This window comes from Bos indicus, chromosome 27 (assembly GCF_029378745.1).
Source record: "Bos indicus isolate NIAB-ARS_2022 breed Sahiwal x Tharparkar chromosome 27, NIAB-ARS_B.indTharparkar_mat_pri_1.0, whole genome shotgun sequence".
NCBI classification, from domain to species: domain Eukaryota; kingdom Metazoa; phylum Chordata; class Mammalia; order Artiodactyla; family Bovidae; genus Bos; species Bos indicus.
In genome coordinates, this window is record NC_091786.1 from 33,953,693 (window position 1) to 33,978,351 (window position 24,659).

General features: G+C 48.1%; 1 protein-coding gene across 12 annotated transcripts in view; it reads left to right on the top strand.

Moving 5' to 3' along the window:
* Window positions 1-24,659, top strand: part of TACC1 (transforming acidic coiled-coil containing protein 1) — a 130,703-nt gene that overhangs the window by 43,764 nt on the left and 62,280 nt on the right. For 4 of the 12 annotated variants that reach the window (XM_070781442.1, XM_070781443.1, XM_070781431.1 and 1 more), the window contains exons 1-2: window positions 20,474-20,781; window positions 21,817-21,932. The exons of 3 other annotated variants lie outside the window; for them this stretch is intronic. In XM_070781442.1, coding sequence (XP_070637543.1) covers window positions 20,621-20,781; window positions 21,817-21,932 — 277 coding nt within the window. In that variant the 5' untranslated portion in view covers window positions 20,474-20,620. Of the gene's footprint in view, window positions 1-20,473; window positions 20,782-21,816; window positions 21,933-24,659 lie in introns of those variants that run through there. 5 more of the 12 variants (XM_070781434.1, XM_070781432.1, XM_070781436.1 and 2 more) reach the window with 2 other exon arrangements.

Sequence of the window (24,659 nt, forward strand, 5' to 3'; positions counted from 1 at the left end):
TGTGGGGTGTGTGTGATTGTGTGTAGGTGTGTGCTTGTGTGTGGGTGTGTACAGATATGTGTGTGTGGGGTGTGTTTGTGATTGTGTGTGTGTGTGTGTGTGTGTGTGTGTGTGGAGTCCCAGTGGTGCCGGCCCAGACTTGCTGGCGAGTTCTTTGTCACGAAGCAGTGACCCTTTCACACACAGATGTCAGGAGGCGCGGCTTCCCCGCTGGGCTGACGGTCCGTGGTGAGTCTGGTGCGGAGCGTGAACACCCCACTGACCCATCAAATCCTGAGATCTCCTTTCTTTACAAAGCGCGGAGGGGGGTTTCTGACACGTCCTTGTTCACCAGCCTGAAACTCTCTCCCGGGGCCCGCGTGTCCCCGGCCCGGGGCCCCTCCTCACTGCCTATCCGCACACATCGTCCCTCATGCGGCCGAAAGCCGTCTATGGAAGGTGAATCATGTCACTTCCTTTTTTGGTCAGCCTGGAGCTCTCCTGCACTTGCATCACTCGAGTGTGTGCAACACATCAGTTCCTCGCGCTGTGTGGTCTGTTACGTGTCTGCTTTATGTGTCTGGAGTTCCGAGAGTACCAGCGGGGCCCTGGGTCTGCTCCACAGACGTTCTTGAGCAAGTCAGTTTCATCAAAGTGTGGACGCAGAGATAAAACCATCCTGAATATCTTATTTGAGAACAACAACAACAACAGCAATCAGCATCCAAAGGGAAAAAGTAAAGGTCCCAGCACAGGGCAGGTGATGTCTTTGAGCTGGGGAAGTTCTGTGCATTTGGCCCTTGATGGTGTTGGCGAGGGGGGCAGTTCTGGGAACGTCCGAGACTGAGCTTTCCCCGACAGACGTACCGGGAGCCCTAGAGTGAGGCTGAGGAATGTTGCCACGGGGTCTCCACGTATCCACCTCGGCACCCGCCAGGCTGGGAAATGTGTCTGCCAGCTGTCGCTGCTGAAGGCTTATGGAGTGTCTCAAATAGAGGGATTATGGACCCAGGAGGCTGGTGACTAATGGAAATGCCCATCCTGGTGGCTGATCCCAGCACAGAGTCACGTTTCTGCATGTCCGGTCCCGAAATACGGCTGAAATGAGCTCAACAACATCCCCTGTCCCCCGGGGATGCAAGCGGCCCCTCTGGGCAGTGGTCAGCACACCCTCTCTCCCTTGGGAATCCTGCAGAAGGGCCTGGATTTGCTGTAGGAAGTAGGAGGGGTAGTGATGGAAGAGTTGAGAGAGGTTGCCCAGGACACATAAACCTTCGACGGGCTCGGGTCCCGGGCCCTTGGGGGAGCTGAGCTGTCGGGGTGGGAGGACTGGGGAGAGTGGGAGGAGGTGGTATTGAGTCAGGCCTGAGTCACTTTCCCAGCCCTGTACTAGAGCCAGACCACAGGTCCTGAGAGTGGAGGGTCAGAGACAATATAGATTGTGGCTCAAAAAAGGGGACCCATGCTGGGCAGATGAGAACAGGGAGTCCCTTCTCAGCATTGACTTGGCTGTTGTGAGTTAGGTGAGTTTTGTGGTGTTAATTCACAGTCTCTCTCTTTTTTAAAAAGTTTTTATTGGAGTGTGGTTGATTTACAGTGTTGTGTTAGTTTCAAATGTACAGCCAAGTGAATCAGACTTGGATATACATATATCCACTCTGTTTTAGATTTCAACCCTGTATAGAGTATTGAAGAGAGTTCCCTGTGCTATATGGTGGTGGTGATTTAGTTGCTAAGTCGAGTCGAGCTTTTTGCGACCCCATGGGCTGTAGCCCATCAGACTCCCTGTCCATGGAATTCTCCAGGCAAGAATACTGGAGTGGGTTGCCATTTCCTTCTCTAGGGGATCTTCCCGACCCAGGGATGGGTCGCTACCGCTGAGCCACCAGGGTCTTAATTAATTATCTACAGAATCTTCTGGACTAAAGGTCCTTAAATACTGATTTAAGGAGGAAATGTTGAGTATGCTGTTGATCAAAAAGGTTTGTGTCTCCAGTTTAGAAGTTAGGGACATGTTTCCTGTACAAAGAATGAGAGTCTAGTGTGACTGAAATCCCAACGATTGAAGGCATTTCAGTGTCCATCCAGAATGGTCGTCCACTGGATGACCCAGGACCAGAGTTTCTGATTCGACAAGTCCAGCGTGGGGCATGGGAATTTGCATTTCTAATTCCCAGGTGATGATGCTGCCTGGTCAGGGACCCCTCCCCCCTTCATTTTACTAACTTCAGGCAAAGGATTGAAACACTCCACTTACCAAAAAAAAACAAATGAAGAAAAGGAAGAAAGTCTGCCAGCATTTCAGTAAATACAGGACAAGATGTTCAGACGTCACGGGTAATCAAATGTGTTCAGATAAAGCATCGCCTTCCTCCCCAGTTGCCAGGGTTTTAGAAGATGGACTGACGTGGCCTGGGTGAGGATTTAGGGAAAGGGCTGTTCCCTACTCTGCTGTTTAAAACTGTGAATCAGTACAGCCTTGCTGGTGGGCAGTCGGGCTCTGTGTCTCCAGGTACAAAATGCGATCTGGAGTTTTAACTCTAGGAAGTAATCCTGTACACGGGAGAAGATGTGTTATTCATCCCAGTTTCCTTTGTAAGGAGGAACAGTGAACCGCCTAAACATCCCTCCACAGGGAGCAAGTTTTGTAAATCACATAGACACACCAAGGCTTGTTATGCGGATGAGAGGAGATGAGAGCGTGGGCTCTGCTGGGTCAGGAAGGGTCTTGGCCCCACTGCCTGAATTCCACTTCCTCCCTTTGGGAGCAGAGCTTGTGATGAAAACAGAAGATGCTGGGAATAAGCCCTTACCTCTAACAGAACAGTACATTTATTTTTTAATACATTTAAAAAATATTTTTTTCCATTATGGTTTATCTTAGGAGATGTAAGAGGTGCAGGTTCAGTCTCTGCATCAGAAACATCCCCCGGAAGAGGGCATGGCAGCCCACTCCAGTATTCTTGCCTGGAGAATCCCATGGACAGGGGAGTCTGGTGGGCTACAGTCCATGGGGTCACAGAGTCGGACACGACTGAGCGACTAAACACAAACACATTTCTTAATTGGAGGATAATTGCTTTGCAGTGTCGTGTTAGTTTCTATTGTACAACAATGTGAATCAGCTGTAAGTATACAAGTGTGTGCTCAGTCACTTCAATCGTGTCCAACTCTTTGTGACCCCATGGACTGTAGCCTGCCAGGCTCCTCCTCTGTCTATGGGATTTCCTAGACAAGAATACTGAAGTGGGTTGCTATGCCCTGTTCCAGGGGATCTTCCCGACCCAGGGATCGAACCTGAGTCTCCTGTGTCTCCTGCATTGCAGGAGGTTTCTTTACTGCTGAGCCACAGGGGAAGCCCATACATATAAATATATCCCCTCAATATGTATATTTAAATTTCGTTTGTTTAAAAGTACCCATCTGTCTGTCTGTTGTCTGTTTACTGCTCATCTGTCTTGTCTGCTTATCTGTCCATCCATGCTCATAGTACATGCTTGCCTGTAGGAAACAAGTGTGATTTGGGAGGTTTCTGTCTGTTCATCCAGTCGCCACATATTACAGAGCAAATAAAACAAAGTAGACAAGATGCTTTGTGTTCACAGAACACACTTCTGGTTGGGAAAGACAGTAAGTGGGAAAATAGGAATAATTTCATTCCAAGTATAAAAGTTGCTTTAAGAAAAAGATAAAAACGGGGGTGTTGCTCACCATCATTTTAACAGTTGGCTGTTCAGCCAGAAACAGAACTCTGGGTGAGTTTTCCTTTCTTCCTTGTATTTTTCTGTGCCATCTGGAATCCACCGTTTCAAAGACTGTGCTCCTTGATGTTCGAGGATCTTCCCCCCAGTCACTTGGCTTAAGTCCCGCTTGCTGCCGAGCCGGGGCTGCTGGCCACACAGCCCTCAGGCTCCTCCCTCAGCTGGTCCTCAGAGCAGCCTCCCCGGCTCCCTGATTCATCCCCACTCGTCCCCCCTCCTCAGCCTCCTGGGCCTCTCTGGGAGGTCCTGCACTTTCCTTATACATCACCCATGACAACTAATAAGTTACTTTCTTTGCTTACCGAACGCACCACTGTGCAGATTCCGTGAGGGCAAGAATTGGGTCTGCCTGGGCATTTGTAAAGTGTGTGGCATAACTGAATGAAGGAATTCTTACAGAACTCAGGTTCGGCTACACGCCACTCACAAGCCAATAATTCAGGAGGCAAGTGTCAATAGAAAGGAAAGGTGCTTTGATCAGAAAAGCTGGCAGTTGCAGGGAGGAGGTGGACTCATGTCCTGAGACCACCTCCAGAGATTCTGCCCAGCCTTGACAGTGTTTGGGTTTTTGGGTTTTTTTTTTTCAATATTTATTTGGCCATGCCTCATCTTAGTTGTGGCACACAAGATCTTCCATCTTAGATGTGTCGTGTGTGATCTAGTTTCCTGATCAGGGATCAAACCCAGGCCCCATGCACTGAGAGTGTGGAGTCCCAGCCACTGGACAACCGGAGAAGTTCCTTCTTCCTTTTTTTTTTTAAGTGTACTTAAAAAAAAAAAAAATTATTTCTCCGGCTGCATCAGGTCTTAGTTGCGGTGAGTGGGCTCTCTCGCTGTGGCACGGGCTCAGTAGTTGCTCCACAACATACAGGATCTTAGTTCCGCAGCCAGGGATCCAACCCACATCCCCTGCATTGGAAGGAAGGTTCTTAGCCACTGGCCCACTAGGGAAGTCCCTTCCTTTTCTTTATTAAACAGTTCATGTTGCCTTCTCAAACAAGGTGAATTTAGGGAGATGTTGTATCTCTGTTGCTCAGGTCATCTGTGTACATTGTTGGGGAGGAGGATATTTTCCTCTGCCCTTCAGGGTTCTTCTAGCTAGTCTAGGAATTAAATGGACATAAGGGCTTCCCTGGTAGCTCTGTTGGTAAAGAATCTGCCTGCAATACAGGAGGCCCAGGTTCAATCCCTGGGTGGGGAAGATCCCCTGGAGAAGGAAATGGCAATCCACTTCAGTATTCCTGCCTGGAAAATCCCATGGACAGAGGAGTCTGGCGGGCTACAGTCCATGGGGTCTCAAAGAGTCAGACACGACCGGGTGACTAAACCACCAGCAAGACTGATGAACGGGAGAAAATCAAACAAAAGTTCAATAATATATGTCCATGGAAGAGACCCAGGAAAACTGAGTCACTCACCAAAGTGGCAGAAACCCTCACCTTATATACCACCTTCAGCTGAAGATGAGAGAGGATGTTGGAAGTAATGTTTTGGGACTTTAGAAGGATGGAAGGAAATTCACATCAGGAAGGAAATTCACATCAAGGTGGAAAAGCAAATGTTTGGTAAGCAACTGTGTGCTGGGCCTGTGGAGACACTGGGACCCAGAGAGGACCCTGGTCTTATGGCCTGTCCGTTCCACACTGAGCCCACTCTGCAGATGACCCTGGTGACAGCTCTATCCTGGGAAGAGGACCTCTATTTGATTTTTTTTTAAAATAATTTTATTTGTTTATTTTTGGCTGCACTGGGTCTTCCCTGCTGCTTGCAGCTTTCTCTAGTCGAAGCAAGCGGGGGCCGCTCTCTAGTTGCGATGCACAGGCTTCTCTTGTTGTGAAGCATGGGCTCTGGGGAGCGCAGGCTCAGTAGTTATGGCTCTGGATCTTCAGAGTGCTGGCTCAGTAGTTGTGGTGAACGGGCTTAGTTGCTCCCGGCCTGTGGCATCTTTCTCGACCAGGGATCAAACCTGTGTCCTCTTCATTGGCCGGCAGATTCTTTACTACTGGGCCTCCAGGGAACTCCCTATCTGAATGGTTTTAATCAGCTGGGGGAAGGTCAGAATTTCTTCCTGAGTTTTGGGGCCTGGATTGTTTTCACCTTAAAGTAATCCACACGCCAAAGAGACATTTTAGGGTAGTGAATTTTGCTTCCCTATAATATCCTTCAGGGTTGGGGAGAAAGCTTAGAATTCAGATGTCCCCCCCCAAGAGGTCTGAGTCCCAGCCATGCAGACTTTGGTGCCCGGTACTCCTCAGACGTACTCCTTAACACCAAGGACTCACCTGCCTGTCTGAAAACCAGGATACTGGGCCCAGTGATCTTTGGCAAAGGGCCTTTCCAGCTAAGACTTCCTGTGGTTCTTCGAGATCTGGTGTGCATGCCTAGTCTGGGAGTCAGTGACTTGTTAGTTCAGGAAACAACTGAGAACAAATACATTCTACTCAGCAGCCAGCTGTGCCTTGACCAAAGGAAATAGAAAATACATATGATCTTACTGTATCATATGTGGTGAGGTGCCAAAAGGAGCAGTAAGGGTAACCTTGCTTACACTAGTTTTGTAAGATAATTTTAACAAGATATCATGGGAGTTCCCTGGAAGTCCAGTGGTTATGACTCTGCACTTTCACTGCTGAGGGCCCCGGTTCAGTCCCTGGTCAGGGAACTAAGATCCTGTAAGCCATGGAGCATGATATATATATGTAAAATATATATATATATATATATTTTTTTTACTAATTATGAGTCCATATGAAAATAGTTTCTAGGGACTGCCCTGGCGGTACAATGGTTGAGTCTCTGTGCTTCCAATGCAGGGGGTGAGAGTTTGATCCCTAATCAGGGAGTTAAGATCCCATATGCCACATGGCTTAGTCAAAAAGTTAAAATTAAAAAAAAGAAGAAGAAAATACTAAGGAAATCCTTTGTTGGGTGAGTGCTGAAAATCGTCAGGCTTCCCAGGCGGCTCAGTGGTAAAAGACTACGCCTGCCAATCAATGCAGGAGATGCTGGAGACACCGGTACTATCCCTAGGTCAGGAAGATCCCCTGGAGGAGTAAATGGCAACCCACTCCAGTATTCCTGCCTGGAGGATCCCACAGATGGAGGATAATCTCTTGCCTGGAGAATTCTATGGATAGAGGAGCCTGGCAGGTTACAGTCCATGGGGTCGCAAAGAGTCCAACGTGACTGAGCGACTGAGCACGCACATGCTGAAAATCATCGCTAACACCAGTTAGTGTTACAAACAAAGGCTAACAGTGATTAATTCATTTATAGAGTATCGGCCAGTTATTTTGTTGTTGTTGTTGAGTCACTCAGTCATATCCGACTCTTTGAGACCCCATGGACTTAACCTGCCAGGCTCCTCTGTCCATGGAACTCTCCAGGCAAGAATACAGGAGTGGGTCGCCATTTCCTTCTCGAGGGGAATCTTCCTGACCCAGGGATTGAATCCGCATCTCCTGTGGCTCCTACACTGCAGGCGGATTCTTTACCACTGAGCCACCAGGAAGCCAGTTATTAGTTTAGTCTTTGAATTGGGATAAGATTCTCATATTTATTATATAGTATTTCCGGATTTATAAAAAACATTATTTTCAAGGAAATCCCCCCGAACAAGATAATATCCTTGTCCAGTATCCAACCTTCCTTTCCCTCAATGTATCAATATTTCCACCTACCAGTTTGAATTTACCATGAGGCTAATGAAGCTTGAACTTCAAGACTCCTCAGTTATGCGGCCCCTCCTTGGTCTCCAGAGGGGCTCTGGCATTCTGTTTGTAAAGTCCTTTGGTAATTTTCTTCAAAAGAGCACCCCCCACCCCCGCCTCCCAAATTCCTAAGCTTCCTGCTTCACAAAATGGGGCTTTGGCAGCCTGCTCTGTTTCCACCTTCCTCCGCAGAGCCCCACCACGTTTCCCACTTTTTTTCCCAGATGGGAAGAAAGGCTCCCAATAGTGCCATCTGCCTCAGCAACATGGTTTCCTGGAAGAAACCATCCTAACGGGAGTGTTAGAAAACAATTCAAGCAAGTCAATTGAAAGATCAAATTGGCTTTATTCTATGAGCCAAGAATCAAGCAGCATCCTATGGAGCAAATAGGAAAGAGTTCCCTGGAGCTGCATAAAATGAAAGGCTTTTATGGACAGAAGGGAAGGAGAGAGGAACTAGCAAAGAGTGGGTCATTTTCAGGCAACATCACTTCCCTGTGGGGGGCTAACTGTAGGGGGCTATGAGGCATTTACATCCCTAGTGCTGACCCGGGAATTCCAGACTGTCTGGTTAAGATCATATTCCTGCGAGAGGCTGAAACTGCAATCAGGTTAGGTATTAAGTCTCCATTTGGCATGGTAGGCTTAGCACAAGTGACTCCATTTGGGCCTGTTGTCTTTTTTTGAACAGTTCCCCCTTTTGATCAGACCTTGAAAGTCACTCAGTCCTGTCTGACTGTTTGTGACCCCATAGACTGTAGCCCACCAGACTCCTCTGTGCATGGAATTCTCCAGGCAAGATGCTGGAGTTGGTGGCCATTCCCTTCTCCAGGAGGTCTTTCCGGACCAGGGAGATCAAGCCTAGGTGTCCTGCATTGCAGGCAGATTCTTTACTGTCTGAGCCACCAGGGAAGCCCATTTGTCACTGGGAAATGTGTAAAAATTTAAGGTGTTAGTGCCACTCTCAGCTACTGTTCTCAAGTTCTCAGTTTCTGTTGATTCTCCATGTGGTATTTACAGGTTGTAACTTCAGGCTCACAGTTTTTCGGTTGGTCATTTTCTTCATTCCTTTTCTGGCCTTCCAGTCTTAGGGAGATCATTTGCTTGGTGGTTAGTGGCTATGAACATACATTTAATCCTTTTGAGACAATACAGCATGACAGGGAGACTACTATGATGATTACAAACAGGAAAATTTCCTGTTTGGAGTGCATTTTGGAGCCAAGGTCCCCATTATACAAACCAATCAAAATCAAGTAAGTCAAAGAAGGACTCCACTGAAGGAGTGAGCATTTATCTATAATACCTGTAGTTTGAGTGAATTCCTCTCTTTTCAATATCCTGGGGTTCCTGAGCCTGTCAGGCAATGATTTTCTTTGTTGTTCAGTCGATAAGTTGTGTCCAGCTCTTTGCGACCCCATGAACTGCCTCATGCCAGGCTTCCCTGTCCTTCACCATCTCCCAGAGTTTGTTCAAACTCATGTCCATTGAGTCAGTGATGCCATCCAACCGTCTCATCCTCTGTCACCCGCCTTTCCTTCTGCCCTCAGTCTTTCCCAGTATCAGGGTCTTTTCTAATGAGTCAACTCTTCACATTAGGTGGCCAAAGTATTGGAACTTCAGCTTCAGCATAAGTCCTTCCAGTGAATATTCAGGGTTGATTTCCATTAGGATTGACTGGTTTGATCTCCTTGCAGTCCAAGGGACTCGCAGAGTCTTCTCCAGCACCACAGTTCAAAAATTTTTCATCTCTTAGCCTTCTTTGTGGTCCAGTTCTCACCTGTATATAACTACTGGAAAAACCATAACTTTGGCTATATGGACCTTTGTCGGCAAAGTAATGTCCCAACTTTTTAATATGCTGTCTAGGTTTGTCATAGCTTTCTTTCCAAGGAGCAAGCATCTTTTAACTTCATGGCTGCTAAAAACCTTAATTTTTAGTGAAAATAAAGTGATAAACAATTGGGAACCTTTCATATTAGCATTTTGTGGCCTGGTGAATTTGTAAATACTCTGTGTATGTTTCTGTGTATAAATGCTTTCTATAATTTGTAGAAATGTGTTCTCATAGTAAATTTTTCAGTGTGGCACAAAACATGTTTACTAATAAACCCAAATATCTTTAGTTCCTTTGTAGAGGAAATCCCCAAATGGGGATTATTTTGTCTTATTTGGAAATGATTTAGATATTTGATAACTATCCACCATTTAATTTAACTTGGCAAAACTTTAAGGTTTCAGGTTACCAAAAAGATTTGGGGAAATTATTTCAAAAGTTCACATAAAAATTTTATTCTGCAGTGTCTTATTTATTTCTCTTGTTCTCAATAAGTATGTTTAGACTAAACACAAAACTTTCATAAGATGTTTTGACAAAATCAGCCATCATCCCAAGCTATTTTTCTTGCTGACAAATTTCATAACAGAGATAACATGAACTTTTTTTAACCAATGAACCCAACTAGGATAATGTGCTTTGGCATTATTTTAATGCTGATAATTCTGAAGACATACCTTTCCAACAAATTTAAACTAGACTTTATTTACCAAAGATTTTCTCAGATCAAGTAAACCTGAAAAATATTTAAGTTAGTTTCTATCATATGTCTGAAAGTTGTAGGTATCCTTCATATATACAAGTGCTTTATTCTCTTCAAGCCAATTAAATAGAGCTCCTCTACAAGTTAATTTCAGCAATACCATCTGAAGGTGGATAGTACCATACAACACATGTACATAGACACAGACATACACACACACAGACAGAGGCCAACAGAGACCTTATAGCTGTTGTTGAAAGATTTAGCCACGAATCAGGTAGTATAAAAGAGATTGGATCCAAATTATGTTTCTAACAGCTGCAGTAACCTAAGGTGACCTGTTCAGATGGCTAAAGCTTTTTATTAATATTTATGGAGAAGACCTTTAGGAGTTTTCAGTTGCCTAAGTTTCAAAATACCTTTTATCCCTTCTGTTTTCCTTCTGATAAGAATCGGCTCCTTGAAGTTGGTATTTTAAAGAGATGACCTAAATAAGAGTTGCTGGAACAGAATTTCTGGTTTTTCAAAGATATGTGAGAGAAGGACAGTTGCTTTTAATTCCTGAGGATTTGGGCTGCGACTTAAATGATAGGTCGATCCACCTATAAATCCTTTTACAGGGGCTTTAGAAGGTTTTTCTTTCCCTCTGAGCACATAGTTTTATTTTAGGGAAGCAGGCCTAAAAGTTTTTCTATCAGGCTCTGCAATGTGGCCAGTTTCTGACCACAGAGATACTTCGTAGTTTTCACCGGGACAAACAGTAAATATTTCTGACAGTACTGAACAACCGCTTGGATTCAAGAGGGACCTCCAAAGAGGGCACAGAAGGCATTTTATTTTTGGACTTCCCTGGTGGCCCAGTGGTTAAGAATCCACCTGCAGTGCAGGGGACACGAGTTCTCTCCGTGATCTGGGGAGATTCCATGGGGCACCCAAGCCTGTGCCCGACTACTGAGCCCATGCGCCCTAGAGCCGGGGCTCTTCAGCAAGAGCCAGTGCCATGAGAAGCTCGTGCACCGCACCTAGAGAGGAGCCCCCTCTGGCTTCGACTAGAGAAAGCCCACGTGCAGCAACGAAGACCCAGCACAGCCACAAATAAAGAAACAGATTTTTTAAAAGATATTCTAGGCACATCTGGAAGAGCTGACTCTGGTGAGAACTGCCACCCTTGGGTGGCTTCTGCCAGTTTTTCCAGGATCCCATCTAGAGGCCACGAGTGGGATTCAGAGTAGAGAGGGCAGCACCAGTAATGTACCAGAATTTAGCCCAGTTTCTCATGAATGTTAGTTTCCCTTGGCAGTTTAAGGGAATACTATTGTGGTTTACCAGAAAATTTTGGTAAAGAACTCACCAACTCATCAAGAGACATCCCTGGTGGTCGAGAGGTTAAGGACCAATGCTGGGAAAGGCCTCTAAGGGGGCGCCTTCCTTTGAGAGTAAATATGGGGGTGTCCGTGAGCCTGCAAACTTGGTGGATATTTGTTTATTGTGCTGTGATCTCTTCAGAGTAGAAAAACATTCAGACAGGATTGCTAGAAAGAAGTGAGTGCTCAGAGGAGGAGACAGGGGAGCTCTTACTGAGTTCCTTAGATAATGACAGTGCCAGCCCTGGTTTGCCACTATTTTCCTCAGCCTGTCGATTTGCCTTTCAATGTGTATTTATTTATTCGGCTGCGTTGGGTCTTTTCCTGTGTGGATTCTCTAGTGGTGTGTGGGCTTAGTTGCCCCATGGCTGTGAGATCTCAGTTCCCCAGTTAGGGACTGAACCTGGGTCCTCAGCATTGTAAGGCCGATTCTTAACCACTCAACCACCAGGGATGTCTCTTGATTTGCCTTTTAATTTGAAGGCAGACATTAGGAGTTTTCCTTTTCTTATGGAGCCAAATCTCCAATCATTATTTTGTATGTTTTGTTAATTACTCCGAAGTTTGGACAGTCAGCCTTCTGACAGAGCTCTGGCAGATTCTGTTGCTTCTTGATAGTTTTCTCCCCGTGGTTTGATTTGTACTATTTAGCCATCTAATCCATCTGGAATTTATCCTGGTATATGCTGTGAGGTAAGGGTTGAATGTGATCCTTTTCCCATTGCCAACCAATTAGTCCTTCAACCACGTATTAAGTCATCTTCCCTTCCCCACTGTATTGTAACTTCCCCTCTATCATATAACAAATTCTTGTATCTTACCTGTAAGACAAGGTAATATATCTTACCTTTCTGGGCTTTTTGTTCTGTTTCACAGAACCAGGATATGCCTGTTTCTGCGTAAATGTTTCTAGATGTCTTGCAGAACTAATCCCCTTCTTGACTTTCAGCTAGTCACTTAGCTTGTGTTTATTAGTGAGAAAGATGAGCAATGTGTTAATATTTGGCACTGTCACAAATTTTAACACCCACAGAAAGGACAGACTTCCTTCTCCCTGCTTTGTACTGTAACAGAGATATAAAAGGACACAGTTTCCTCGAATTTCCACACACATGTATTTTCAGAGCCAACTTATGGCAGTGAAACTTTTACTGTAAAAGGATAAAAGCCAGAAGTAACAGGAGGCTGCATACCATGTCACAGAATTTGCTTCCTAGCTTCCTATCTTTGTCTTTGAGAAACATGAGATTTTCAGCCACAAGCACATGAAGTCCTGTGATGAAATCCCCACACATGTCCAGAGTGAGCCTTTCGGTGGAGTGGGTTTCCCAATTACTCTGGAAACCTTGATGTGGTTTTATTCTTTCTTCTGAGTACATACCCTTCTCCCATCCTTTATACAATGACTCTCTGCTGCCCTTTCTAAGTGCCTCCCAGCCTGTACTCTCTAATTCTTTTCTTCTTCTTTTTTCAGCATTTATTTATTTGGCTGCACCAAGTCTTAGTCTTGTAGTGGCGCGTGGGAACTTCGATCTTAGTTGCAGCGTGCAGGGTCTAGTTTCCTGACCGGGAATCGAACCCAGGCCCTCCTGCATCGGGAGACCAGAGTCTTAGCCACTGGACCGCCAGGGAAGTCCCTGTACCTTCTAACTTCTTAGTGACAATGTTTCATAAATGAAAATGGGGACATGTATTTATGAGGATGGTGGATGGAATATTTGACATCAGGATGATCTTGGAAAATCTAGGCCATCTGATCAATGAGCTTCTAGTCTAATAGATGGAGAGGTTTATTGGGGGAGGTTTATTCTGTTTTGGAGGTAAGGTAGAAGAGAGGGAATCAAAACAGAAGAAGGAATGGTATTCTATTTTGATTTCCTAGGTTCCGTAGGTTTCCTCAGAGAAGGCAATGGCACCCCACTCCAGTACTCTTGCCTGGAAAATCCCATGGGCAGAGGAGCCTGGTAGGCTGCAATCCATGGGGTCGCTAAGAGTCAGACACAACTGAGCGATTTCACTTTCACTTTTCACTTTCATGCATTGGAGAAGGACATGGCAACCCACTCCAGTACTCTTGCCTGGAGAATCCCAGGGACGGGGGAGCCTGGTGGGCTGCTGTCTATGGGGTCGCACAGAGTCGGACACGACTGAAGCGACTTAGCAGCAGCAACCAGGTTTCCCGAATTCCTTCAGCCTCCTTCACTCCAGCCAGTCTCAATTCCAGTCTCCCCTCACAGGTTCATGAAGTAAAGTAGATCTCTCAGATTTGGAGCAATGTGGTTTATTAGAAACTTAAACTCATAAACAACTTAGGATTTCAGATGGGTTTCTTGTCTAAGGTTCTGTGCGTGAAGCTCTCTGTCTTGGAGCTCTCTGACCTTTTCTAATGTTTCATCTTCTAAAAAAAATGGAAGTTCCACAGAAGAAAACAAAATGTGTTAAATCAGTAATTCTGATATACCTGTTGAACAGGCTCTGCAATTGCAGTGATGTTGTTTAGCAGGAAACACCTTTTATCTATTAGGATAGGTATTTCTGAATTTAAAGATAGTTCACTGCTCTCAGTGGGTCTTCTGTGCTTGTTTCCAACTGTAGATTTGTGGTAGTTGGTGAAGGATCAGTGACAATGCTCGGGTTATTTCCTCACAGAACGCACTGATTGACCCAAGTCTGTTTATATCTTTTGTACTCAACTGCTGTTTTTCTAGTACTTTTATATTCCAGGGAAAGTGAACTTTCTTATAAAGTCAGTAAACATAGTCATGACATCTGCTGGGGATGAGCAGAAAACCTCAAGAATGGGTTCTCCCATGACACTGCATGCTAAGTCGCTTCAGTCGTGTCTGACTCTTTGGGACCCCATGGGCTGTAGCCCACCAGGCTCCTCTGTCCATGGAATTCTCCAGGCAAGAGTACTGGAGTGGGTTGCCATGGCCTCCTCCAGGGGATCTTCCTGACCTAAGGACTGATCCCATGACTCTTGTGTCTCCTGCATTGGCAGGCAGGTTCTTTACCACTAGCGCCATCTGGGAAGCCCCTTCACGACACCAGTTGTGTATAAACATCATAACATATGTCTGTTCCTTTTCCCACTTCTCTGAAAGCTGGCATGGTGTAACTCTGTCGTGTTCTCCAGTAGGTCTGATTGTGATCTAGGCGGAATGACATACTTTCTGGGGAAGTCAAACTTTGCTCTAGTGATAGAGAACAAAATAAACGACAAAGTGGATCTGACGAGAGTCGTTCACCGGAGCAGAGCCTGGACAAGGGTCTTTGAGCAAGTCCCCTAGGTGGGATGCTTGGCCAAGTCTTTAATGGATGCAATCTGGATCCCTTTTCATCTTTCTGGAGCTCTTCAAGCATCTTAGCTGTGGACATAAATCCAGGTTTTCTGTTTTAAAAAAAATGAGAAAGAGGGTTCTCTTTAGGATGTAATTTTTGGTATAAACGCATAGTGTTAATAGAAGTCGCCTGGTTTGGACATGTTGGAGGGAAGTTTGAGATTCTGTAGCCTGCAGGTAAAGGAGAACATTGGATCTTGCAAGGTTTAAGACTGTAATGTTGAACTTAACCTGAATACCTCAGATGCCATTGTTGGCAATGGCATTTCTTCGTGGGTGGAGTGAGGTACTCCTAGTTGGGACTTTGTAGCCCTGGCCAGGTAAGCAGGAAGCCAAGACTGCAGCAGCGGCAAGAAGCTGTGTAGAGCGTCCCACTGATGGAATCTCAAGCCGCCACGTGGCTGCGAGTGCTTTCTGCGTTCTTCAAGAGGAGTACTGAAAGGTAGGAGACCAGGCTCCCGAGTCAGCCCCGTGTCACAGTTTTAGGCCGGTGACTGCCTTTTCCGCTTCAGTCACCTCATCAGCAAATTGAGGATGAGAAAACCTGCCCCACTCCCGGAGAATGTTGTAGGGATCAGAGGAAACTTGATTATGTAAGGTACGGTTGTCATTGCATCTTAGAGACCTTCTGCTCTTCTGTATTCGAGAAGACAAAAGAGAAGGGTTGAGGGGGTTTAGCTCAGTGCGCGGGGTGAGACGAGACCATCCAGTGGTGGGGCTGGTGGAGTGAGCACGCACAGGGAACACCCCACTGTGTCGTGTGTTCCGTGAACAAGGTGGCTCTCAAAAGCAGGATGGGGAGGGGAGATGGTCTGTCAAGGATCTACTGAGTCATCTATACTTGGTTGCCATCAGCTGTTTCAAGTCATATGGGCCAGTGCCTTTTCTCAGCCCTTTAGAGCCACTCCTCCGGTTTGATGACATTCACCAATCTGGCATGCGTGTGCTCAGTCGCATCCAACCCTGTGTGACCCCATGGACTGCAGCCCGCCAGGCTCCTCTGTCCATGGGATTCTCCAGGCAAGAATACTGGAGTGGGTTGCCGCGTCCTCCTCCAGGGGATCTTCCCGACCCAGGGATCGAGCCGTGTCTCCCGCATCTCCTGCATTGGCAGGCAGGTTCTTTACCTCTAGCGCCACCTGGGAATCCCTCAGTTTGGCATTTCATCTTGAAGTTAGGTGTTTCTTTTGCTCACCGAATTTGTAAATTGTTAGGAAATACAGATAAGTTGATGGGTTTGCCTGCCCACCGGCCTGCGTTTTCTCTTCTCTTGGTGGTGACCTCAACTCTGTGATTTCCCTGTTGCCACCCTGGGCCACCCTCGTCCTCTCCTAGGACATCATCTCATACACACGGCCTTCTCGTTTCACTGGCTGTCGGAAAAGGTTTTGTCCACAGTAGCTGTTTTTCCTTCCTTCTGTTGTAAAAGGGTTCCCATTGTGCGTGGATTGCTCGCAGCTCCGATACTTCTCGAGTGAAAGACTTGTTGTTATTGTTTACTTTGCTAAGTCATGTCCGACACATTATCTAGGAAGGGAGTTGTGTTTGCTTGCCCTACTGCACGATCAAGTTCAGTATGAGTTGAGATCTAGTCCTTAATGGGCTTCCCTGGTGATTTAGTCAGTAAAGAATCACCTGCAATGCGGGAGACCTGGATCGGGACGATCCCCCGGAGGAGGGCATGGCAACCCACTCCAGTATTCTTGCCTGGAAAATCCCATGGACTGAGGAGCCTGGTGGGCGACCTGACTGAAGGACTAAACCACCACCACCTTGGGGCATTCATTAGTGGCAAGGTGTGTGTGTCTGCCCCGGCCACCACTATGGATGTTTCAAGGAGTTTCATTTTAGATTTTCATGGAGTATTGACCCAAAGTTTCTGTGAAGGGCAAGAAGCAGAGGAAGGAAGAGAACAGATGGGCCCTTCCTGTGCTTCCGGTCATTTCCAAGACAAAGACATTCCATTTGCAGACATCTAGTCCTTGAAGCTAAGGGTGTAGCAGCAAAGTGATTTGATTTACCTTCTTGGTCAAACACTGCCCGTTCTTTCCAGAGTTATAGGAAAACTGATGTATCAGCCTCATTATTTGTTCTTTTAGACAAAAAAATTAATTCAAGCTATTGAATACTTACTTTATTGCTGTTCCCATTAAGTCCAGGAGTTTGCAAAGACTTTCAGAAACCTGAGCTTTTGTTTCTCCAATTTCAAGAAATTTCTGTATAAGCTTTTGTCTTGCTGGGGCCATCACTTGTCTGGTTTCTGTTGTAGGCTGGTTCAAAATCTTGATTTTGCCAGGAAGAGTCAGGCTTTAGGAATTTCTGGCACCGTAGCCAAACTTAGAAGGTCTCTTTGTAAACTGGAATATTCCTTTTCTGCACATTAATTCAACACCCTACTGACAGTGTGGTCCGGTACTGATCTCTGGGCAAACGAAAATAAATCATAACTACGATGTGGCCCCTACTGTTTAGAAGCTTATGGTTCAGACGTGGGAAAGACATGTAAACAAACATGTTATGTGTAGTGTGTAGGATGACCTTATGTCCTGGGACATCCTGATGTATGCCTCTTGCCCTGGTGATAACTATTAATAGTTGTTTAGTCGCTCAGTAGTGCCCGACTCTTTTGCGACCCCATGGACTGTAGCCCACCAGGCTTCTCTGTCAATGGGATTCTCTAGGCAAGAATACTGGAGTGGATTACCATGCCCTCCTCTGGGGGATCTTCCCAACCCAGGGATTGAACCCATGTCTCCTACAATAGCAGGCAGATGCTTTACCACGGAGCCACACTGAGAGTCTCTATGCATGTTTAGGGTATAGAGATGGTAGAAAGCAGGGAGAGTTCCCGGAGGAGACACCTGCGCTGCTATCTTTGGACCTTCAAGGTCTGAGGGCTTGAGGTCAGGGTGGGGGTAGGGGGAAGAGTGTGTAAAACACTGTAGGCTAAAGGGAAATTGTTCCAGAAGCAACATTTAGTCAACTCAAGCTAGTCATCGTTCCCAAATTTATCCTGTGGAATAAATTCCCCAGGACACTCGGTCAAAATACAGATTTCTAGAACCTGCTGGGGCAGTTTGGATTTGGATTAAAAAAATTTTTTTTCAGTCCAAGTGCTTTTTTTTTTAATGTTTATTTGTCTGCACTGGGTCTCAGTTGCGGCACGTGCGATCTAGTTCCACGACCAGGGATCGAACCTCAGCTCCCCTGCACCTAGAGCTTGGAGTCTTAGCTGGGGGACCACCGAGGATCTCCCCTGGATTTGGATTTTTAAAGAAGAGCCACAAATGATTCTTGGACATAGTAAAGGTTCAGAACAAATTCTGTAGGGACTATGGCTACGACTATAAAGGGCTGGAGCAGAGGAGAGCAGGAATAGCAAGGCTAGAATAGGAGTCACAGATCAGCCAGGCAAGGGTGACCTGGGCTGGAAAAACCCTCAGAGGTAGAAGCGGTTGGGAGACATTTACAGAGGATCTACGAAAAATGGGGACTGCAGGAATCATAATGGAATTGCAGAGGAATGTCCATCCTAAAGGAGATCAGTCCTGGGTGTTCATTGGACGGACTGATATTGAAGCTGAGACTCCAATACTTTGGCCCCCTGATGAGAAAAGCTGACTCATTTGAAAAGACCCTGATGATGGGAAAGATTGAGGGCAGGAGGAGAAGGGGATGACAGAGGATGAGATAGCTGGATGGCATCGCCAACTCAATGGACATGGGTTTGGGTGGACTCTGGGAGTTGGTGATGGACAAGGAGGCCTGGCGTGCTGCGGTTCATGGGGTCGCAGAGTCAGACACGACTCAGCGACTGAACTGAACTGAAAGGATTCGAGAACATTCAGGAGTAAGAATGAACAGGACCTAGTATATGACAATTACTGATGTATATGTGTGCGCACGCTTAGTTGCTCAGTCCTGTCCGACTCTCTGTGACTCTCTGGACTGTAGCCCCCTAGGCTCCTCTGTCCATGGGATTTTACAGGCAAGAATACTGGAGTGGGTTGCCATTTCCCCTGCCAGGGGATCTTCCTGACCCAGGGATCGAACCCATGTCTCCTATGTCTCCTGCATTGCAGGCAGATTCTTTACCCACTGAGCCATCAGGGAAGCCCACTGATATATGTGGACAATATCATTTCCAAGCAACAAAACGCTTGTGTCAGATCCAGGAACCTGGGGAACCTTATAATCTGAAGGGTTGTGTGGTGAGCCATAAACCTAAAAATACAAACAGTGGGAGACTGTTGTGGCATATTTCACGTAGACCTAAAAAAACAACTCCTGCTTATTTCTTTGTAGTCTCCAGAATGATCGAAACTGTTGTGTTTATCTCTGGGAGCTGGATGAATTGTAAAGTATCCAGACACCCCAGCCCTCTTGTCTAGACTTCAGGCAAACCCCTGCCCTTCTGTTATGGTTAAGACCCACCCGCCAGGCCTTATCTTGCATCGTTTTTGCTTTTGTTCTTGTTATCAAAATGTGTAAGGCAGTCATGATTCATCAACAGTATGTTATGCCAACCCCTTTCAGGGGAAGACTGCTGTCTGGCAGTGTCAGCCTTTGCTCTTAATTCTGGAGCTGCTCTTTCTTTGGGAACCTGCAACTCTGAAAATTAAGAGTAGGATAAGAAATGCCTTTATCCAGGCACGGAGATCATGAAGTTGAGGCAGTCTTGCTTGGTGCATTGGTGACTCTGAGAGGCGCCGTCCCTAAACTGAATTCCTGGAATGAAAATGAAGAAAATCCGAGGACAACTCTACTACTTACTTCCCTCTCCCTTCAAACATAGTTTTTTTTTTTTTTACTTTGAAGGCTGAAATCACCAGGCCTGTTGACCGACTTTCGAAGCAGCAGAGTCAGAAACCGAATCAGAAGTTATGAAAAGAAAGCCTCAAAAAAAAAAAAAAAAAAAAAAGAGAGAGAGAGAATGGGAGACGGATAAGGCTATAATTTCAGTGTCATTTAGCACCCTATACCCAAGACCTGGCCACGGCGCGTCCACCAGTGCGGACTGGGGAGCGAAAAAAGCATCGAAAAATTCCAGCCCTTGGCTACTCTTGTACCACCGCTGAGGGATCTGACGGGTGAGGGCGAAAAGGCTGACATTTTCCACGCCGTTCTATCAGAGAAGGGAAAACACCGTTAACAGCGGCCTCAAAAGTTGTTTTTGGGGTTTTTTTTTTTAACAATAAGAGGCTGAACTTCTCTGTGAGCCTGTATCACCAACGCCATTAAGTCGCAGTAGCAAGATGAAAAACAGGGAAGGAGGGACACCCAGCGTGCGCCGACTCGGAAAAACGGGAAGCCGGCAGAACCGTTGACGGCGCCCGGGTTCTCGGCCCGTCGCCGCCTCCGGAGTCGCAGCCGCCAAGCCCCTTCCCCCGCAGCGCGGGCGCGACCACCGCGGCGCGAAGGCGGGGGGGGCCCGGCCGCTGTGCCGCGCGCTTCCGAGGCCCCGCCTCCGCCGGCGCCCCTCGCCGCGCGCGCGGGTGGTACGGCCCGAGGGGGGCGGCTCCCGGGGCGCGGCTCCGCGGCAGCTGAGGCGCGGCCGGCTGGCCGGGAGGCGGGAGCCGGCAACCGGGCCCCTCGGAACGCAGACGCCTAGCCGCCGGGCAGCCGAGGCCGAGCTGCAGACCCGGGCTCCCCTCACCCCGCCCCGAGGAGGCCCCAGGAGGGGCTTCGGCGCCGCGGCCGCACGTTCGGGAAGGAGGACGAGGAGGGAGCGGCGCGCGGCCGGCCGGCTGAGAGGAAGCGCTGCGCCCGCGCCCCCGACGGCGCCCGTGAAACCACATCCGCGCCTCCGCTGGAAGCGCGTCCGGGCGCCTGTCACCGGGTCCCTCCATCTTGAAAGGGAGAAAAAAGCGCTCTCCCGTCCCCGCTCCCCTCCTCCCAGGAGCCGGGGCCGCAGGAGCCGCGCGCATGGCGTTCAGCCCCTGGCAGATCCTGTCGCCCGTGCAGTGGGCGAGATGGACGTGGTCCGCGGTGCGCGGCGGGGGCGCCGGAGAGGACGAGGCCGGAGGGCCCGAGGGCGACCCCGAGGACGAGGACTCGCAAGCCGAGACCAAATCCTTGAGTTTCAGGCAAGTACACGCGTTGCTGCCGAGATTCGGACGTGCTGCCATCCATCCATCCGCGGCTCATTTTGTGTGTGCGCGCGCGCGTGTGTATGTGTGTGTGTGTGTGTGTGTGTGTGGTCGCCACCCGCGTTAACCGTGTTCATGGCAGTGCTGCCGTCCCTGCCCGTAACCAGGCCCCCGCTGTGCAGTCGGAAGTTCAGGACGTTGTGCCCTCCCGCCGGGTGTTTTCCTTCCCTCGTTACAGTGTGAGCTTTCTGAACCTAACCCAAAATCTGCAGTCTCTGCGCATCCCCGTGTGCCTCGGTCCCTTTCTCTAAGCTTCGAGACCCCAGCGCCCGCCCCTGCACAAACACACGCACACACACACACACACACGCACGCACTGTCGTGGATTACAACCGCTGGCACTTGGGGCCCTCCGTACGGGGAAGAAGTCGCTCCCAGGCCCTCCTGGGACTCCCCTGTTTCCCCGAAAATGCAGCCTTGGTGAAGAAGGTCGCGTGATGCCGGCCCCCCTGGCCGCTGGGGGAGAAATGGTTGTCTCTCCTGAGCTGTCAACCCGTGTGATTGCGGGAGGCAGGTGACAGCGTCCTCGGCCTCTGGCCGGGTGCCTTGCAAACAGGTAGAGAGAGGCCTAACTCCAGAAAAAGGGCATCGTGGCGAAAGCTGGCTTCTTGATTTTAGGCTGAGAGGGGCGATCTGAATTTTTAAGCCTTTGGCAAAGGGCTTTTGTGAGAAAAGGAGTCTGTTGAAGGGGCTTTTGGGGGGCTGTCAGAGGGATGGATGACCTCAGAAATAAACGTTGCTGGAGAAAGGCCCCGGAGGATGGAGGAGGTTTCAGGGAGACGGAAGCCGGAGGAGGTCGCTGCTACAGCACTGCACCCCGCCTCCCCCCAATCCCGGGCCAGTCCACACTGACGACCCCTGCGCGGGGTGCAAAGTTAGCAAAAAATACTGGACCTTGTGGAGATGTAGCCTGTAAAGGGGTGTCGGAAATACCGTTGAAAGTGGTAATTCCTCATTTTTCCCCCTTGGCAGCTCGGATTCTGAAGGTAATTTTGAGACCCCTGAAACTGAAACGCCCATCCGATCCCCTCTCAAGGAATCCTGTGAGTCGCACCTCGGACTGGCAGGCTCCGGGGCCAAGACCCAAGGTAAGGAAAGACTTCCCTTGTTCTGCCTTTTTTTGCTGCTGTTGTTTAAAGTTTTGAAAATGTAAATAAGAGAAGGAAAAGTGTTAATGCAGGGCCATTTTAAAAGGTGGGGGGTTGTCTCCTTACTCAGCAGGAGCTGTTTGAAAGCTCCTGGCATATTTGAAATGGTTTGTTTGTATTTTTCCAAGTGTGGAAGCCAGAATCTTTCTTCCCTAAGTAGGTTGTACATTTTGCAGTATGAAATTATCATTATCAGAACATTCCTGCTGGGCCCTGAAAAACAAAATGTATGGTGATGTTGGGATGGAGGTGTGTTTAGATTTGGCTTCACGCGTTTCTCAGGCCTGCGCATTTTCTCCAGGGTGTGGCTGGAGACAAGGATTATAGGTAGGAGTTGAATTTTTTTAGACAAGGAGGAATCTTAAGAGGCAGTGTCAAAGTTCTTCACCGCCCCCGCTTCCACCAGGGATGGTGGTGAGCTCCAGTCCACCCAAGAAAGCCTGGCATGGAGACACCCTGCTGCCCTCAGAGCCCAACCTTGAGCCCGCATTTCATCTGCAGAGGCTGCTGCTGTTCCTCTCGATTAGCGGAAACCGTTTTTGTCCAACAGCCAATTCTGAGTAAAATCTCACCTGGCCTGATCACAGGCAGTTAGCTATTCAGAGTGGCTGTGATTCAGCAGTGAAAACAGTCCCCATCTCTGCAGGCCAGTGTCATGGAGGGAGACGGGCCTTTCAGAGGTTAAGCAGAATGTACCTACCTGTCAGCTTGGCTTCCCTGGTGGCTCAGCGGTAAAGAACCTTTCTGCAATGCAGGAGACACAAGTTCTATCCCTGGGTTGGAAAGATCCCCTGGAGGAGAGCCTGGCAGCCCACTCCAGTATTCTTGCCTGGAGAATCCCATGGACAGAAGAGCCTGGCGCGCTATAGTCCTGGGGTCACAAAGAGTCAGACACGATTGAAGTGACTTAGCATGCACACGCACACCTGTCAGCTTTGGCCTAAGTACAACAACGGAGAAAAATGAAGCAGGGGAAGGGGGAACAGAGTAGGGGGAGGGTTGGTAGGAGGTGCTGAAGGCTGATGGGGGTGGGGAACCTGACTGATTAGGGGACTTCAGCAGAGTCCTGAAAGAGGATTGAGGGGACATCTGTGCAGTTTCCTGAGGAGAACTCTTCTAACAGAGAGCATGGCTCCTGGGAAGGTCTGAGACAGCACCAGCCTGAGGCAGAGGGCTGGGGAGGGAAGTGCCCAGGGGGCAGCATGTTGGAAGTCAGGGAAGAGGCCTGGGTGGCTGCAGCAGCGGCCAGGCAGGGAGCTGGGGTCAGCCAGGTAGGGGCTGTCTGGGTCCTGTTGTCACAAGGCGTTCATTTTTCCTTCTGAGTGAGATCCGAAGGGCTGCCTTTTAAAAATGCCACAAACTGGGCAGCTTAAAACAATGGAAATTGGTTCCCTCTCTGTTCTGAAGGCTAGAAGTCTGAAATCAAGCTGTTGGCAGGGCCAGACCCCTTCCAAAGGTTCTAGGGACAAATTCTTCCCTGTTTCTTCCAGTTTCTGGTGGTTGCCAGCAATTCTTGGTGTTCCTTGGTCCGTGGCAGCAAAGCTCCCATCTTACCTGGTCAGCTTCTCCCTGCGTATCTCTGTCTCTTCATGTGGCTTTCTGAGGAGGACGCCAGTCAGTGGGTTTAGGGACCACTCCAATCTAAGTCGACCTCTTCTTACCTTGATTACATCTGCAGAGATAACTCGGAGAAGGCAACGGCACTCCACTCCAGTACTCTTGCCTGGAAAATCCCATGGATGGAGGAGCCTGGTAGGCTGCAGTCCATGGGGTCGCTAGAGTCGGACACGACTGAGCGACTTCACTTTCACTTTTCACTTTCATGCATTGGAGAAGGAAATGGCAACCCACTCCAGTGTTCTTGCCTGGAGAATCCCAGGGACAGGGAAGCCTGGTGGGCTGCCGTCTATGGGGTTGCACAGAGTCGAACACGACTGAAGCGACTTAGCAGCAGCAGAGATAACTACAATTGAGCCTTGAGCAACATGGATTTGAACTGTGTGGGTCCAGTTGACACAGATTTTTTTTCACTAAGTATGTTCTAGAGCAGGGGTCCCCAGCCTCCAGGATCTACTACCTGATTATCTGAGGTAGATCTAATGTAATAATAATAGAAAAAAAGTGTACGGTAAATGTAATGCAATTGGGTCACCCTGAAACCATTCTCCATCCCCTACCCCGGTCCGTGGAAGAATTGTCTTCCATGAAATGGGTCCCTGATGCCAAAAAAGTTGGGGACCACTGTCCTAGAGTACTACATGGTCCACGGTGGATTGAATCCAAGGATAGAGAAACGTGGGTATGGAGTGTTTTCAATTGTGCTGAGTGGTTGGGGGTAGACACCCCTAACCCCCACATTGTTCAGGGCTCAACTGTTATGTCCAGATAAGACCACATTCCCAGGTGTGGGCAGTTAGGACTTGAGCTTATCTTTTGGGGGGAATATAGTCCAACCCACAGCAGGGCTTTGAACAGAGGGACAGTGCTCTCGCTTCCTTTTTCAAAGGATAGCTGGCTGCTGTCTGGAGAAGGGACTCCAGGATGGGTGTCCTTTTCCTGTGTTTTCTCTATTCCAGTGAGTGTCACTGTCACCTGCAGTGACAAAGTAGAGCCAGCTTTCAGTTACCCTGTTACCTAATTTTTGATCGGGTCATGAATTTATTCTCC